At 37.1% G+C, this 14,719-nt stretch overlaps 1 protein-coding gene across 1 annotated transcript in view; it reads right to left on the bottom strand.

Moving 5' to 3' along the window:
- Nucleotides 1-13,176: 13,176 nt before the first annotated feature.
- The window catches only part of PREX2 (phosphatidylinositol-3,4,5-trisphosphate dependent Rac exchange factor 2), a 181,813-nt gene continuing 180,270 nt past the window's right edge, over nt 13,177-14,719 (bottom strand). Inside the window, exon 40 of the mRNA XM_026842859.1 lies at nt 13,177-13,335. Within this exon, the coding sequence (XP_026698660.1) occupies nt 13,290-13,335 (46 nt within the window). The 3' untranslated portion in view covers nt 13,177-13,289. The remainder of the gene's footprint in view (nt 13,336-14,719) is intronic.

The following is a 14,719-nucleotide window of genomic DNA, read 5'->3' as shown; positions in this document are numbered from 1 at the left end:
TCTCAGTTGGTGCTTCTGAAATGTTATCAGTTCTCCAGGAAGTTCAGAGAACAAGTATCTTCCTTTCCCACTTTCATGTAACTGTATATAGTCCTAGTAAAATCAATAAACACAGGTGGGCTGGCTCTCTATATGCTGGAGGATGACCTGGCTATACCACCTCACCCTCAAGGTTGTGTGTGAGCCCTGATCTGACACTTGTGTTCTTAAAACATTCCTGCTTGCAAAATATGCAGAAGAATGTTTACTTTGTGTTTCCAAAGAGGATAAATCATTTACTACATAATGGTAGAGACTTGCATAGTTTTGGGGATGCCCCAAAGCAGGTAGGCAGGCAGACAGGAGTTAACTATGGAATTTTACTGGTGCAAATATCATGCAGGTTGGTTGGCATTAAAGGCATCAAAAACTTGGATACAGATGCTTGTAAGCAGCATTTGCATGCTTTTATATAGGGAGAAAACAGGAACAGAAAGACATTAAAGGTTGAAGGAATAGTATTATTCACATTTTACAGATGTTGAAGCAGAAAAGATTCCATGCATTGACTTAAGTAAATACTTAAATGCATGTTCGTGATTGGAAACTGATCCAAGACTTCTTGATTCCTTGCCATGGTCATAAACCATCCTCCTTTCCTAACTTAGAATCCTGCAATAGGACAGGGAGACTATCTGTAACATTTCCACATGGATCTAAGAATGATGTGGTACCTAGAGGACTGAACAGCATGACTATAATGACTGTGTAACAATCCTTTAAGATTATTACACTGCCTTTCATTGTCCTCAGGGAATACTTGCTAGGGATTAGTTCTATCGCTGCTGTTTCAACAGAAACACTGACTTACTCATGTTCTGATCTTTCAGATTATGCACAGTTTTAAAAAATCTTCAAATAGTTGAGGTATCTGGGAAGCTGTGGTGTTACAAACACGAGTAGTAAGGTTCGCAGTGGGTGGGAGCCAGTCAGAGAGCCTGTCATTAGGTGGTTAGCTGAGACATACATATATTCAAGGACATTTGGAAAGGAGGTTAAAGAGGAAGCTCTGAATATAAGCCAGAATCTCTGAATAACTGATCATTTTGCCAGTAAGAATTTAAATATAACTTGCTATACACTGTGATTGGCAGTCACAGGGAAAGGTCTCTACTGCAATGACTCAAGCCATATTTGACAAATACATAGTGAATTGAACTACAAGTGAAAGGCTCTTGCTTTGACAATATTAAATACTGGAACTTCATGTGAGTATGAAAAAAGGTACACTGCTCTTATGACTAGAAAATCATAAATGAAAGATCGAGTTTGTTTATAAGAATTGGTATTTCACTTCTGTTCTGAAGGAAGTTTGTGACACTATGGATATTACCTCCTTTATCTTACATTTTAGGTGCATCTAGATGAGACTCTTAAAGCTACCTCTTTATAAATGATGTAGATAGCCTGGTGGGATTTTCAAAAGTGTTTTGATACCTATCTGCCATGGAAATAATTTGGTCTAGGCTTTAGAAATCCTGACAATGAGTTGTCTTCCTGACTAGGAATTATCCAAATACAAATGTTTCATAAAAGGGATTTAAGAATTTTCTTGCCCATTGTCAGAGAAGTTAGGTGTTCACTGTAAAATTATCAGAGCTGGCTAATGGAACAGGAGCATTAGTTCTGTTCTCAGAAGTGACTGAGATACCTAGTAGTCACTTAAAATTTGTTGACAGCCGTGCCTAAATGAATACAAGTCAGGTTGCATGTCAGAAACCCAAGTCCAAAACTGGATTAAAATTCCTTTCATCCATATCTTACCAACAGTTGTATATAGATATATACATATATATATATACACTCACATATACATATATATTCTGATAACTCAGTCCTGAGTCACTTTTGAAAAATATTACATAATTTCTGATTTTCCTTTAGGTAACTACAACTTCAGTACCTATACCAGGATGACAATCATTAAGTCCAAGGATGTTACTCAGAATAGCCTGAGTGCCTAAACTCTCCAGACGGCTCCCTTCTGGCTGAAAAATCCCTTGAGCTATGATAACTCTGCTCTGAGTACACCTAGGGCTGATAGGCAAATAGGCTGGAGCCTAACTTTCATCTAAATGCCTCCAGGATCTGGAAACGAAGCAAGCCTGATCCAAAGCACGTACATTTATAACATCCAACACACACAAGACTGGGCCACATGCTGAAATGGTACAAAAATCTTCTCAGAATTTTTGGCCTGGCAATTGAAAGTTTTTTAGTTAGAACTAAACATCATACTCTCTTCTGCTTGAAAACAACTGAACGTGCTTGTCCTGGAACTGCACACTGGCTGTGCTCTAGAAGAGGAGCAATTCTTTATCTTTCCTTCTGACGCTACACAAGACACACTGGACTAACAAGAGTGCAAGCCAGAGCAACTCTGACATTCTCTCTAGTCTGTCCTCCCACACCTTCATGCTACTTTCCAGTAGATGAAACACTACACAACTGTCACTTCAGGATGCAGATAGCAGATTATTTTTCATTCTAACTGACTGTTAACATCCAGGTTGACAAAATGTCTTACTTCCCATAGTAGCATATTTGAACAGTCCTGTATGTGATCCAAACAGCAAATTTCACAAGAAGGGGAATCACATTTATTCCATTTCATCCCACTTTATTCAAAGCAGACCTACTTCCACATATCATAAATTTGAAATAATCTGGCAGATTTTATATTTCTGCACTGCATCAACAGCCCTGCTCAGTGACATACATCAGATCAGTGCTGAATGAAACAGAAAATGGTTGTGGCTCAGCATGTTGGAAAACCCTTCTGCACCTGTGATTTTCTTTCCTTTGAACATGAGTAGACTCCATTTTCCGTGATGGTTTATTATTTGAACTCCCCACTGAGTCTGCTCTAAGGCAGTTTCACAGGGATTATTAGTGTTTCGAAACAGGGAAATAGGATTTGGAGAGTGGAAAAACAGTAGAATGGGTTCCTCAGTTTATATAAAATTTTCTACTTCCTTGGAGAAGATTTTTAACTACTTTGAATTTTATTGAAATCCTGATTATAATGAGGGATACATCCTCATTCTTTTGATCTCATGTGGCCTAAAGTAAATTTAAATATTAAGGATACCTAGGGACAAAGCAGGGATTTCCTGTTTTTTCTGCCCCTCTCATTCAAACTTTATTACCATTCTTAAACATGATATAAGCACTTGTCACACTTTTATTCTAACTGGTACAGAATATGTTTCCTCTTTTTATAGCAATCGGATATATGAAAGCCCATCAGTAAGGCTTATTTTCTACTTTCACTATACTGAATCGTGTAATTTTTTATAAGCTCATTTAGATCACAACTGAATTCAAATAGAAAGGGGGTCCATTTCTGCCACAATCTCAAGAGAAAGCACTTTAGTCACTCCTCCATCTTCAGAGTGCTCTCTTTGCCTGACTGCTCACCACTGCAACAAGAGCTCCTGCAGGAAGCTTCAAACGCTGTGGCCTTCAAGAGAGGTGTTGAAGGCACAACAGTCCCATAATATCAATGTGACTGGAATCTTAACTTCTGCTGTTCCTCTGAAAGGCAAATCACATGGCATGAATAAATGAGTTTATTAGATGGAAGAGAAGAAAAAAAAAAAAAAAAAAAAAAAAAAAAAAAAAAAAAAAAAAAGAGGGAAAAATTTTAAAGTACTGTTCAACACATTGTTTTGTTACTGAGAACAGTAGAGAGACACATTATTTCTTCCATTAGAAATAAAAACAGGAGCTATGATTAGCTAGGGAATTTGGGTTTCTTTAAAGATAAGGATTAAGACTAAAAGAGATTCTCTTTCTCCTCATGACTGTTGTGTGATGAGTATCCCGATTATGTAGTTTAGTCCCACACTACAGTTTCAAGTATTAATGCTTTCCCTCAAAGTCACGGGAACTAGTCCAGAAATCAAAGCCTACTGTCTGTTCTGTCTGTATCAGACCCACAAATGTTCTTTAAAATTGGCACAATCATAATTATTTCCCTGTTTCCCAAGCTACCAATTTTCCAGGGTATGCTGTCAAAATTCTAAACACCTACCCAACTTCTTAATATATAAAAGCTTTATGTATGTTCTTATTTCAGAGTAACATCTAATATATAGCTAAACATTCAATCAAGCTTCACTTTGTCTTGAATTTGAATTAAACTGTCAGTCAATGTATTTTGAAATGTATTACAATATGAGCAAGTAGCACTGATCAGGATCAGACATTATTTGTGTCTCAATCGGGGTGATACTTTGTCATTAACTTTTGTGATGATGCACTGACTTTGGTTAATGCAGTGCTGATGTTCATTTGCTTGCAATCATGACCTGTATTGGTTTGATTAGACCTACTGTATGGCTGGTTGATGACAAAACCCCATTGATTACATGTGGTCTGCTTCTCATTTCCAGTCAAGCTTTCTGTCTCGAGACATGAATATTTTCATTAATTAGGTGAACTAAACACACTGACAAGCATTCAAGCTAGTCCAGTTCTGGCATAATAGTCCCAGTATTATGGATTCAATCTCTGTAGTCAATGAAAATTTGGTTATTCATTTAAATGAAAGCAGAATCAAAACCGATTGGTGTTCCTTTTATTTGATTATACTCCCAGAATATATCCAGTACAATTTCCTTGTGCTTTTAGAGGCTGTTATGCTTCACAAGGAAAGACACCAATTATTTATTCCAGATGTTAAAATCCCTCCTGCCCTGATAAAGAAATCTAAATAACAAAACCAAAACATGACTAGCTAAAACCTAGACCTTTAAAAAAAGTTCTGGATGTAAGTCAAAATAGTAAGAATTTACATTGATTCTTCTATAAAGGATGCAGCTGTTTAATAATGTATCAACTCTGTTAAATACTTGGAAAAACTGAAATCACATCTTCAGGACGTTTCATTGCTGTACTGACACTGGTCCGCACTTGTCTTATCTTGCACTACTTCTCAGTAATCAGTATCTATTTTTTTACTCTCAGTCCTGTCAGGTTCTGGAAATGTATTTTCAAGTCTCTTCACCAAAACAGGGCTGTAGAGAATTTTTGGATGCTAACCTTAGTCCTTAGATTAAAACCAATGGAAGAGGCCTCCCATCCATCTCATGACTGGAAATGGGAATTCCCCCTGCCAACAGCGCTTTAATCCATTAAACTGCTTTAATGCAACACAAGCCAGTAGTATGTTAGATGTGGCAGAACCTGTACCAACACTGTATGTTCCTCTCAGGGAGCTGCAAGAGCCGGTCCTCTCCCTGAAGGAGGACAAGCTGGGACCTGTGGCTGAACACAGACCAGTGGCCTCCCCCTGGCAGGACCAGGACAACAACAAGCTCTGCTGCCACTCCAGGGATGATCAGACAAGCCAAAATACTGAATCAGGTCCATCCTGAGAGTCCAGTCAGAAACAGCAGAAGATGGGACTAGAGTCAAAGCTACCCATAACACAGGTTTTGAGGTCCACCCAGGAGATTAGGTTGGACACAGGAGCTGCCCAGGCCTGAGGTGAAATGCTGCCCAAGATCCATGGCCAGCAAGTACGGGGGTGAGGCTGGTTGGGGCAATTAGAGCTTTTTAAAGCACTTAGGACCCTGGCAGCTCCATAGAGGAAAATGTATAGATAAATGAGGTAGAAAAAAAAAACATCAAATACTATCTGGGAAAGCAGTTTCAGAAAATTAAGATTTCTACAGGCAAGAAAGAAGTAATTGTTAGCAATTCCACTTCATTAGCATAAACATCATCTATCCTGTTTGTGCATGACATAATGAGACATAAAATAAAAAAGGGCAATCAAATACATAGCATAAGTAAGTTTATGAGTAACATTTAAAAGGAAGTATCTTAACTTTCAAAGATTAGTTGACACATACTTTGATGTGAAGCAAAGATACATTATCTTTTTTGAATCATGGACTCACACTGTGCCTCATACAACTTCTGACACATAAGTGTAGCAAGTCCCTTTGCAGACATTTTGACTTTCAAATCATGATGATAGCAATACTTTCTCATGAAAGATGAGAAATTACTGGACACCCAAGTGCTACCATGGTGTAATTGGTATCTTTCTCAGAAGTCTTCAAAGCACTATTTATTCCCATTGTGTACACTGATCAAGAAAATAATTCTTTGGACTTTATTTCTGACATATTCATGGCAGCAAGTCAAGACCACAGAAGTGGAGAGCACTGAAAAAAGAAACCTCACTTATGATGGTAGAAGAGTGTTGTGTCCCACTCAAACAAGGGAGACAACTGACTTAGATTCGTAAATCCCCAGTGGAGTGGACAACAGTGAGACAAGTCTCAAAGTCCAGACATGTATTAATTTCCCACAATGTACTAACTGGATACACATAACTGACTAAATGTATAAAAAAATTATAGCAACCGATATAGTATGCCTTGTGTTACCTAATGGCAATAAGGAAAAAGGGAAAAAAAGAAGAGATATAGAGTCAGAAATAGAGATCACCCACCCAGGTTCCTATGTTGGGCCCACCAATGATGGTTCAAGGATGCACCTGTCCACTTCACTTTTCTTCTCTTTTGCCCCTCCTCAATTTATAAACACTTTCCTTGGGTCCCTCCTCTAGGTCAACCTACTTATCTATGTATCACATATATGGGGAGGGGTAAGGTGCTTCATGGGATGATGTAACTAGCATGATCTTGTTATTCGTTATTAGCATATGCATGGATGTCAACTTTAACATGCATTTCATGGATAATGAAGCAAAGGTTATTGACCAGAGAAATGGCCCTTGAAACTCTACAAGATGCACCAGAGCAGAACCGTCCTGTCTTCACAGGGCTCCCTCCTTCAGCTGCACCCTGTGTTATCCAGGCAGCTTTATCAGCTCCAAACTCCACAGTATCCATCCTGTCACTGTTTCATTACTTGCAAGTGTTTGAGACATTCCTTGGCTCAGAGGGCCTCTGCTTCCTGCCAGCCCGTATCTCTTTCTCAGGCTTTTTTTCTCAGTCCTTGTTTCTGACAGCCCTGTCTCTGTCAGGCCCTGTTTCAGGGAATTACAAGTTGTCTCTCACACAGATTTGAAATCAATTGGTCACATCTGCTTCTCAATACTTCTCTGGAATTCCATGCTGCCTTCCTTCACAAAATTATGGAAAGAGGAACACTTAGGACAGAAGAAAATCAAAAATGAATAATCTATCTTTTGAAGGCCAGTTACCCAGAAATACTTTCATCTTCACTCTCCTCCCTGCTAGCATAAGATGGAAAACAAAAGGGATTTTACAAAACCATTGTAGATGATTTTGATCCTGCCTCCACTCTTCCTCTTGGTCTTGACCACAACAACCACGTAGAAATCAGAACTTCTATATGAAAACTGCTTCAACGAGGTCTAAAATTTCATCAGCTTTCAGTCCTATGAAAGAAACATTCAGTGCAACTCCTCAAACCCCTGACATCCCAATGGCAGCTAGGAGCTAGCTCCCAATCCCTCTAAAGAATCGGTCATTTATAGGCGTTTTTTTAGCACAGGGAGTGAAAGATTTCATATCATGATCATCAGATTATCCTTGTGCACAGCAGTAAAAAGATCATGACCACTTCACACTTCAGTCTTCAGATGAGGGAATGCCAGAAACGGTGGATAGTTTGGACCTTTGTTGGGCAGTAATGGTGCCATGGGACCAGAAAGGGATTTTCACACCTGTGGTTTTTCCATCCTTCAGAAACTACAGCTGCACAAAGCCAGGGACTGCTGTTCACGCAGGTTTCAGTTTTCCACCAGTTATAAAGATATACTTTAATTATCAGCAATGAACCTCAATTGGGCCTGGGTTCTCGTAAAAGATTCTTATTATAAACATTTATTTCTAGAACTTTAATTTTTGTTCTCCTGCAGCAGAATTGCTACAGCAGCCATGCTTAAAAGGTTAAAGACCCCCAACTCCCTCCCCCACAACTTATTTTTTGCTTACAAATAAAGAGATCTGCAGTTGCCATATTATGAATGGTTTTATTGCTGTCTGACATTTTGTAATACATTGTTACCATTCCAGTCTTTAATATGTAGACTAAAAAAATAAACCATAGATCTAAAAGTACACAGTATTAGTTTAACCCATAATCAATATAGCAACTCATCCAAAGTATGCTACACAGGCACTTTACAAAAAAAAAAAAAAAAAAAAAAAAAAAAAAAAATTTAATTAAATCCATGTTTCAAGGATATTTACCATTAAATTCCAAAGGTTACTGCTAACAAACTCAACTAGCCACAGAGCTGCTAGTTTGACTGTTTTCAAACAAAAGCTCACTGAAAGATTCTGTGTATGGCTGTACTTACACATAATATTTCAAAGCAGTAACGCTCTCTTGTGCTTAATGAGTCGTTACAAACAATATATTCTTCGTTTGAAAAATGTGTGCAATACTCAATGCAGAAATTAAGTTCATTTCTAAAGTGTAACACAAGTATAACCAAATACGTACACTATATACAGGGTGTTAAAAAAGTTAATAAGGCTGCTTGGTCTTTTAAATCTGGTGCATGGTACAGACAGGACATACCCCCACAAAAGATGCAGATATTTCCATGGAAGTCCAAACCTAAGTACTTGCAGCTACTCCGAACAATCTACTGAACTTTCAAACCGAAGCAGGTTACTCCTAAGGTAGTTCCACTCTAGCCATATATGATTTCTAGCATGGAGATGTTATTTCTGGAGAAGAACATAAGAAATGACTACTTGATTGGCCTCTGCACAATCTGAAATTTCTTGCCTGTGTTAACATCTGCATGACTGTGCATGCTGTATATTCATTTATACATACATAACAAGAAAACATAAACCCATGTCTTCTAGCAGGAAAAGCGAAACATTTCTAATAACACATTTTCTTTAGGAAAACTTGATAGATATATACAGTATATAAAAGGAAAAAAAACTACACAATTGTCAGCATACAAAAATATGAGTTCAGTATCTTTTTATACTTCAAAACCTAATGATGAAAAATCCAGGTATCCTGAGACAGCTATGTAATGTGCATCTAATTTACCAATGCCAGTGTACTGCTGTAGTACAATTAGAAAAGCACTACCTGCATTTATCAACAAGTACAGAGATAAAATACATAAGGCAATGCATTAGCTTGAGAAACTCTCTTCATAAAGTTAAACAAAAATGGTGCAAAATATGCATAAAATGCCGGCAGACATATCCATGAAGTAGCTGTAAAGAGCACAGAACAATATGTATATTTACTACAGTTACTGATTTCACAATTTAAATGAAAGTAAATGATAGATACTTTCCTTTTTTGAGTATCATGCTTAACCACGATGTGTATACTCACATACAGGCAATTGTCTTAAATATATATATATATATATATATATATATACACACTACATCTGACAATGTATTAATAAAACAAAAATCACTGTTGTTTGCTTGTGAATGTCTCTGGGTAAAAACAGATCAATAAAACTGGTTCATCTTTTTTCCATTAGGGGATTCTAACAAATGAAATGAAGTATGATTACTATAAATCCTCGCCAACTTAAGTTTAATTGGTTTGGCTCTAAAACAGTAGAAGAGCACTTCTGACCACTATTGACTGCATTAAAACAAATAAAAACCAACCCAAAAACCTGATGCATTTGTTAAAACTCAGTGAAAGCTATCTAAAAAGCCACTGAAGATTACAAATCTCTCAGTGGACATAAAACTGGCTAGTTGGTTCAGCTGTTAGCAGGAATATTTACTTTAAAATGGATCCCTAAACACAAAAATGTTTGACATTTAGAAACTGGAATGTATACATTTTGGTATTTGTTTACATTTACAATTCAGAAGGAAAGTAAGTGTTATGAAATACTTAATTTGGGGAACTAGACTGAATCAATGCTGATTTCATAGACTGTTTAGCATCCTATTATTCATAGATGATGGTTACAAAGATAGGTCATCAGCTTTACCTTAAAATCAAAATGTTTTCTCCAAGCACAAACCCTATGACAATTTAGCTGTTCCTTGGCTCTTAATGCTCCCTTTCCCAGCTGTTAAATCTCCTGTACATACCCCCTAGACTATTACTGAATCCTGGTAGTCAGTATTTGGTAATGTATGTCTCTACATCCTTGAGTTTATTCCCAGAAGAATTACACTTGTCTTGGATGAAAAGTAAAAATTACATACAGAATGCTTTCCCTAAACCAGTACAAGATATTGTCGTAAAAACAGGCTGCATAATCTCTGGCTGTAGAAGTGAAGATTTAACAAGCTATGGGTATTAGAGTTCTTGTAAATCATTGCTCTTGGTCATCTCTTCTTGTCATCTGTAAGTCTAAAAATTTATGAGACGATAAACATACTGTGATGAGAATGGATTATTTTTTTTTCCTCTGCAAGTGCACCCTGCATAAGGAACAAATATAACCTCTGCATACACTAAACAAGATAAACAGCTTTAATAATGAACATAAGTAAATTTATAATTTAACAATGTGCTTCTTAAAGGTCCATCTAATGTTATTAGAAGCCAGATGTGTTAGAATGTGCAGTGTGCTCTGAAAACAGAGGGACAAGAAAAGCAGTTTGAAAAGCTGCACAATGTTTCAAGCAAACACTGGTTTTTGAAAGAAAATTTGAGAAATCAGGCACCCACTTCTCATACAGTCAGTGGGACATTTATGCCCAATTTCCTCTGGAAATCCAACTTCTACATGCTACCCGTAATCCCAGAAAACCAGGGCTTGTTTCTCAGCCCTCTGATACCAGGCTACACAGATAACTTTATTTTGCAGTAATTCACCAATGAAGCTCATAGTGCTAAATAAGTTTTCGAAAACTGCCACTAGAAGGGTGAAAAAAAGAATAAGGAACAAAAAATTAGAGCCGTAAAAAAGAGGTCAAGATTTCTGATAAACACTCATGAAACAATAGCCAAAGAATCTGGTCCAGTGACTGGCTCAAAACTATTTGTTCCTTGGCATTTAGAAATGTCTATTACCCCCTGCTTTCAACAACAAAATGAATTCAGTAATTACCGTATTATACAGGGAGACTATTCTGGCATATCTGCATTACTACCATTTTAATGCAATAAAAAAAAGTGATGACTAGTTACAATAATGTGCGTGTATGCAACAGATTTTGTCCTCTAGGTTATTTTATATTACATGGGATTAGCAGCTGATTTGCCTTGTAGTAAAAAACCAAAACTCATGTGGGCACACAGGAAGATGGGAGCTCACAGCAGGGGCTGAAAGTGGCATCATCCTTGGCTTGAGGAGGTTATAGCTTCTCTGTACTACTGATGTCTGAACAAGTAGAAACTGAAATATTTTTGGAACTTTTGCCTGGAGTGGGAATTACCCTAGTCAGTACTGCCTCTCTGAATAAAATACATCCAAAAGTAAGAGATCCTGACTAGAATAACAACTGTAGATATTGTTTCTTATGTAGAAGCATTAGGTCATACTAGACAAAAAGAGTAAGTTTCTAAAAACTTTGTTTTCTGGTTTTGTTTGGGGTTTTTTAATCAAAAAAAGGTTATAGTCCCACAGCTTCCAATAACTATGAGAGTGTAAACTTCAAAGCATAAAGGCACAACTGTTACTGAAGTGTTCATTATTGCATGTCTTTGTCACAGTTTAAGGCAAACATTCTATATTTAAGGTTGGACCAGTAATTGATATGACTACATAAATATATACATATTGAAACTCACATATATGCAGAGACATATATATCTGTGGATATATAAAAATATTTATTTTCTTAGCAAAGTTAAAGTCTGTGTAAAAACGTTAAGAAAAAGGTAGGAGCTCTAATTCCTCCTTTGGAGAAAAGTAACAAGTCCCCTAGATATCCTATATAAAAAACACTCTCTGCAAGAGTACAGGTCATTTTGACTTCTCACTTACTTCATTGTGGATTAATATATTTGTTGAAAATTTCATAAATAGATAATATGCAACAATTACGTTGCAAGGTTTGATTGCTACAACATAACTATAGGCTGCTGTTGTACAAAAAATAAATTTTATTCAGACAGTATATGTCCTGCTCTAATAGAATGCGTAGCTACTGCTACAAGTAGAACTCTTTCAGAATATAGTTTTTTGTATTAACGTGTCTGCATATGAAACCTCATTTGGGGCAATTTATCTGAAAATTCTTTGGCTAAAGAACAGCCAAATGCAGATACATTTTCCTTGGGCCTTCTAAATACTCAATACAATTTCAAAATAAATTTATAACAAATATCACTCTAAAGAACTGAAATGCTATACAAAACAATTCTGACACAATACGGGAAATGGTAGCGTAAAACTTCAAACACCCAAATTATGCTTCAACTTAAACCACAGACATTTCCAGTTAAATATAACAATACCGCCTCATCCTCACCTTATGTAGATTTGCTAGTATAGTACTATACAAGAATATACACAAGTCTGGAAAACTCTGAAATGTAGAGGCACAAGAATGCAGAACAACCATTAGACAGAGTCTGAAATTCTGACTATGAATGAAGACCAGACTTACCCTTCTCCTTCATTATAATGGCAACTGAAAAAGGGCAAAACTTCACTTCATATGCCATACAAGTACTCCTTCTAAAGGAGTATAACAACGGACTGCTTAAGACATGGCTGAGTTTACTGATTACAAGCACACGTTCACAGAAACAGTCTATCTGCAGCCATTAAACACAATTCTGAGATGAGTTTTCCATCTTTAAACCTCACTTACATTGTATCATTGAAACAGTAATGTCATCCTTCTGAGAAATTATGATGGCAACAGGAAAAAAGGGATTATCAGTGCAAAGGGCCCCATATGAAGTGCATGCTCATTATCAAGCCTAGTTTACCCAGGCTTTTACTCCTTCCACAAGAACACATTCTGTGTAGTGTACAAGTCAAGTCACTGTCTCTGAATAAGACATTTATTTCCAAGATGCTGGTTACACCTATCGTGTGGCTGAACAAGACACATCAAATGAATCTGATTCCAGTGTAAAATTCCCAAGGAAGACTCCTGTTCTACTAGTGTAAGGCTGGAGTGCACAGAGTCCAGAAACGCCTTTTGGAAGTCATTTTTCAATGCCAATAGAGATTATTTAGGGTGTTTGTTTCTTTATCCTGAGTAAAGGTGGGGTTTTTTTTATTTATCAAAGTCTCAGACATATACTGCTACAGTGCAGTTAGATTTTGTCATATAGTCCCAGTATCCTAAAGGCCATTATTGGATTCTTTTCTGGAACAGTTCTCATTCTTCTCCAACAGGTGGTGGTGGCTGGCATAGCTTGTATAGTCTGACAATGACAAAAAACAAAGCAATTGTTATTCTGACAGCTTGGTCATTATTGAAATGGGTAAATTTAAAGAACACAAACTAAATCTAAGTCTTCCTGCACTGCAAAACAAGAGGTACTGAATTCCATTTAACAACACTGATATAAAACCAGTAAAATCTTATTCATGAGCATTAATGTTTACATTGAAAGTGGTATCATTAAAACACACATCTATAAGCAATCTTATAACAACGTTCCAGTGTAGTCAAGTTTTCATATTTCTTCACTGAAGACCCCATTCTGGAGAAAGCAGTCTTCACTAATCCAATTATCAGTTGTTGCTCTGAATTCTACATCAGAAAAGCTGCTTGGTGAATACAATTTCCTCCCTCTTTGTTTTGCTTTGGCACAGTCAGACCTCGATTTCAACACAGTTTCCTATAAAACTGATACTGTTTGAAGAACTTAAGACAGATGTCAGACATGTGACGCTCCAGCATGAAAATTTTAAACTCTCTCCCCACCCTGTTTTTACATGTATGAAGTCAAGACCAGTGAGATTTGGTTCAAATTACTACCTCAGTACAGACTGAAACAGCCAATCCTTCGTTTATAAAGGCTTTTGAACTTCTGTTAAACTCTTTTTGCATGGACTTGGTTATTAGCAAGTGTTTGAAACTTTACCCTAATGTTAGCAATACTGAAAATCAATGGCAATTATTCTGACCTCAGGATCTCTGTTCTGTAAGTATCCAGCATACAGTACCTCCCCAGCAACCACCGCAATTAGAATCAGCAATAGACATGATCTCATTTGGAGATCACATATTTTCCTTAGGGAAAGCATATCACTGAAGGAATAGCAATGAGAAGAAACCAAGTATGGCATGGGAAGGAGAAAAAAGCATCAGAAGCCAAAAACGAAAAGACAGTGACACAGCATGTGTATTAGTACTTAACATGATGAATCTCTGATGTTGAAATACCAAAGCAATAGAAATAGCAGGTTTGGTAGGTCTGGCACAGGCAGGGTGGTGAATCGTCCAGTGGCTTGGGGGCTACAGATATTTAGGGTATCTGAGTTTTCCAAGTATGTTTTGCAGATTTGCCTATTAAACATCACATTCATTTATACGACTCATTTTTAATTATCATAAATTTCAAAATCATACTATAAATCAACACAGAAAATAGAAATCTGTACATGTGGCTGGGCTCCACAAACAATCCAAGGTCAATGGGCTGGTGCCTTATTGGCATGATACGCTGCTACCGCAATTATGTGAGGTACATTAAGTATGGCTGCCCCCACGAGTATTGAAAGCCTCTTGAACATCTATGCACATCTTGTCAGAAAAAGCATCCTGTGGCTATGCAAGAGCAGGGCAGGATAGCTGCTGTT

This window comes from Athene cunicularia (assembly GCF_003259725.1).
Source record: "Athene cunicularia isolate RWA chromosome 2 unlocalized genomic scaffold, athCun1 chr2_part1, whole genome shotgun sequence".
Classification (NCBI taxonomy): Eukaryota; Metazoa; Chordata; class Aves; order Strigiformes; family Strigidae; genus Athene; species Athene cunicularia.
This window is presented reverse-complemented; position numbering and strand designations above follow the sequence as displayed.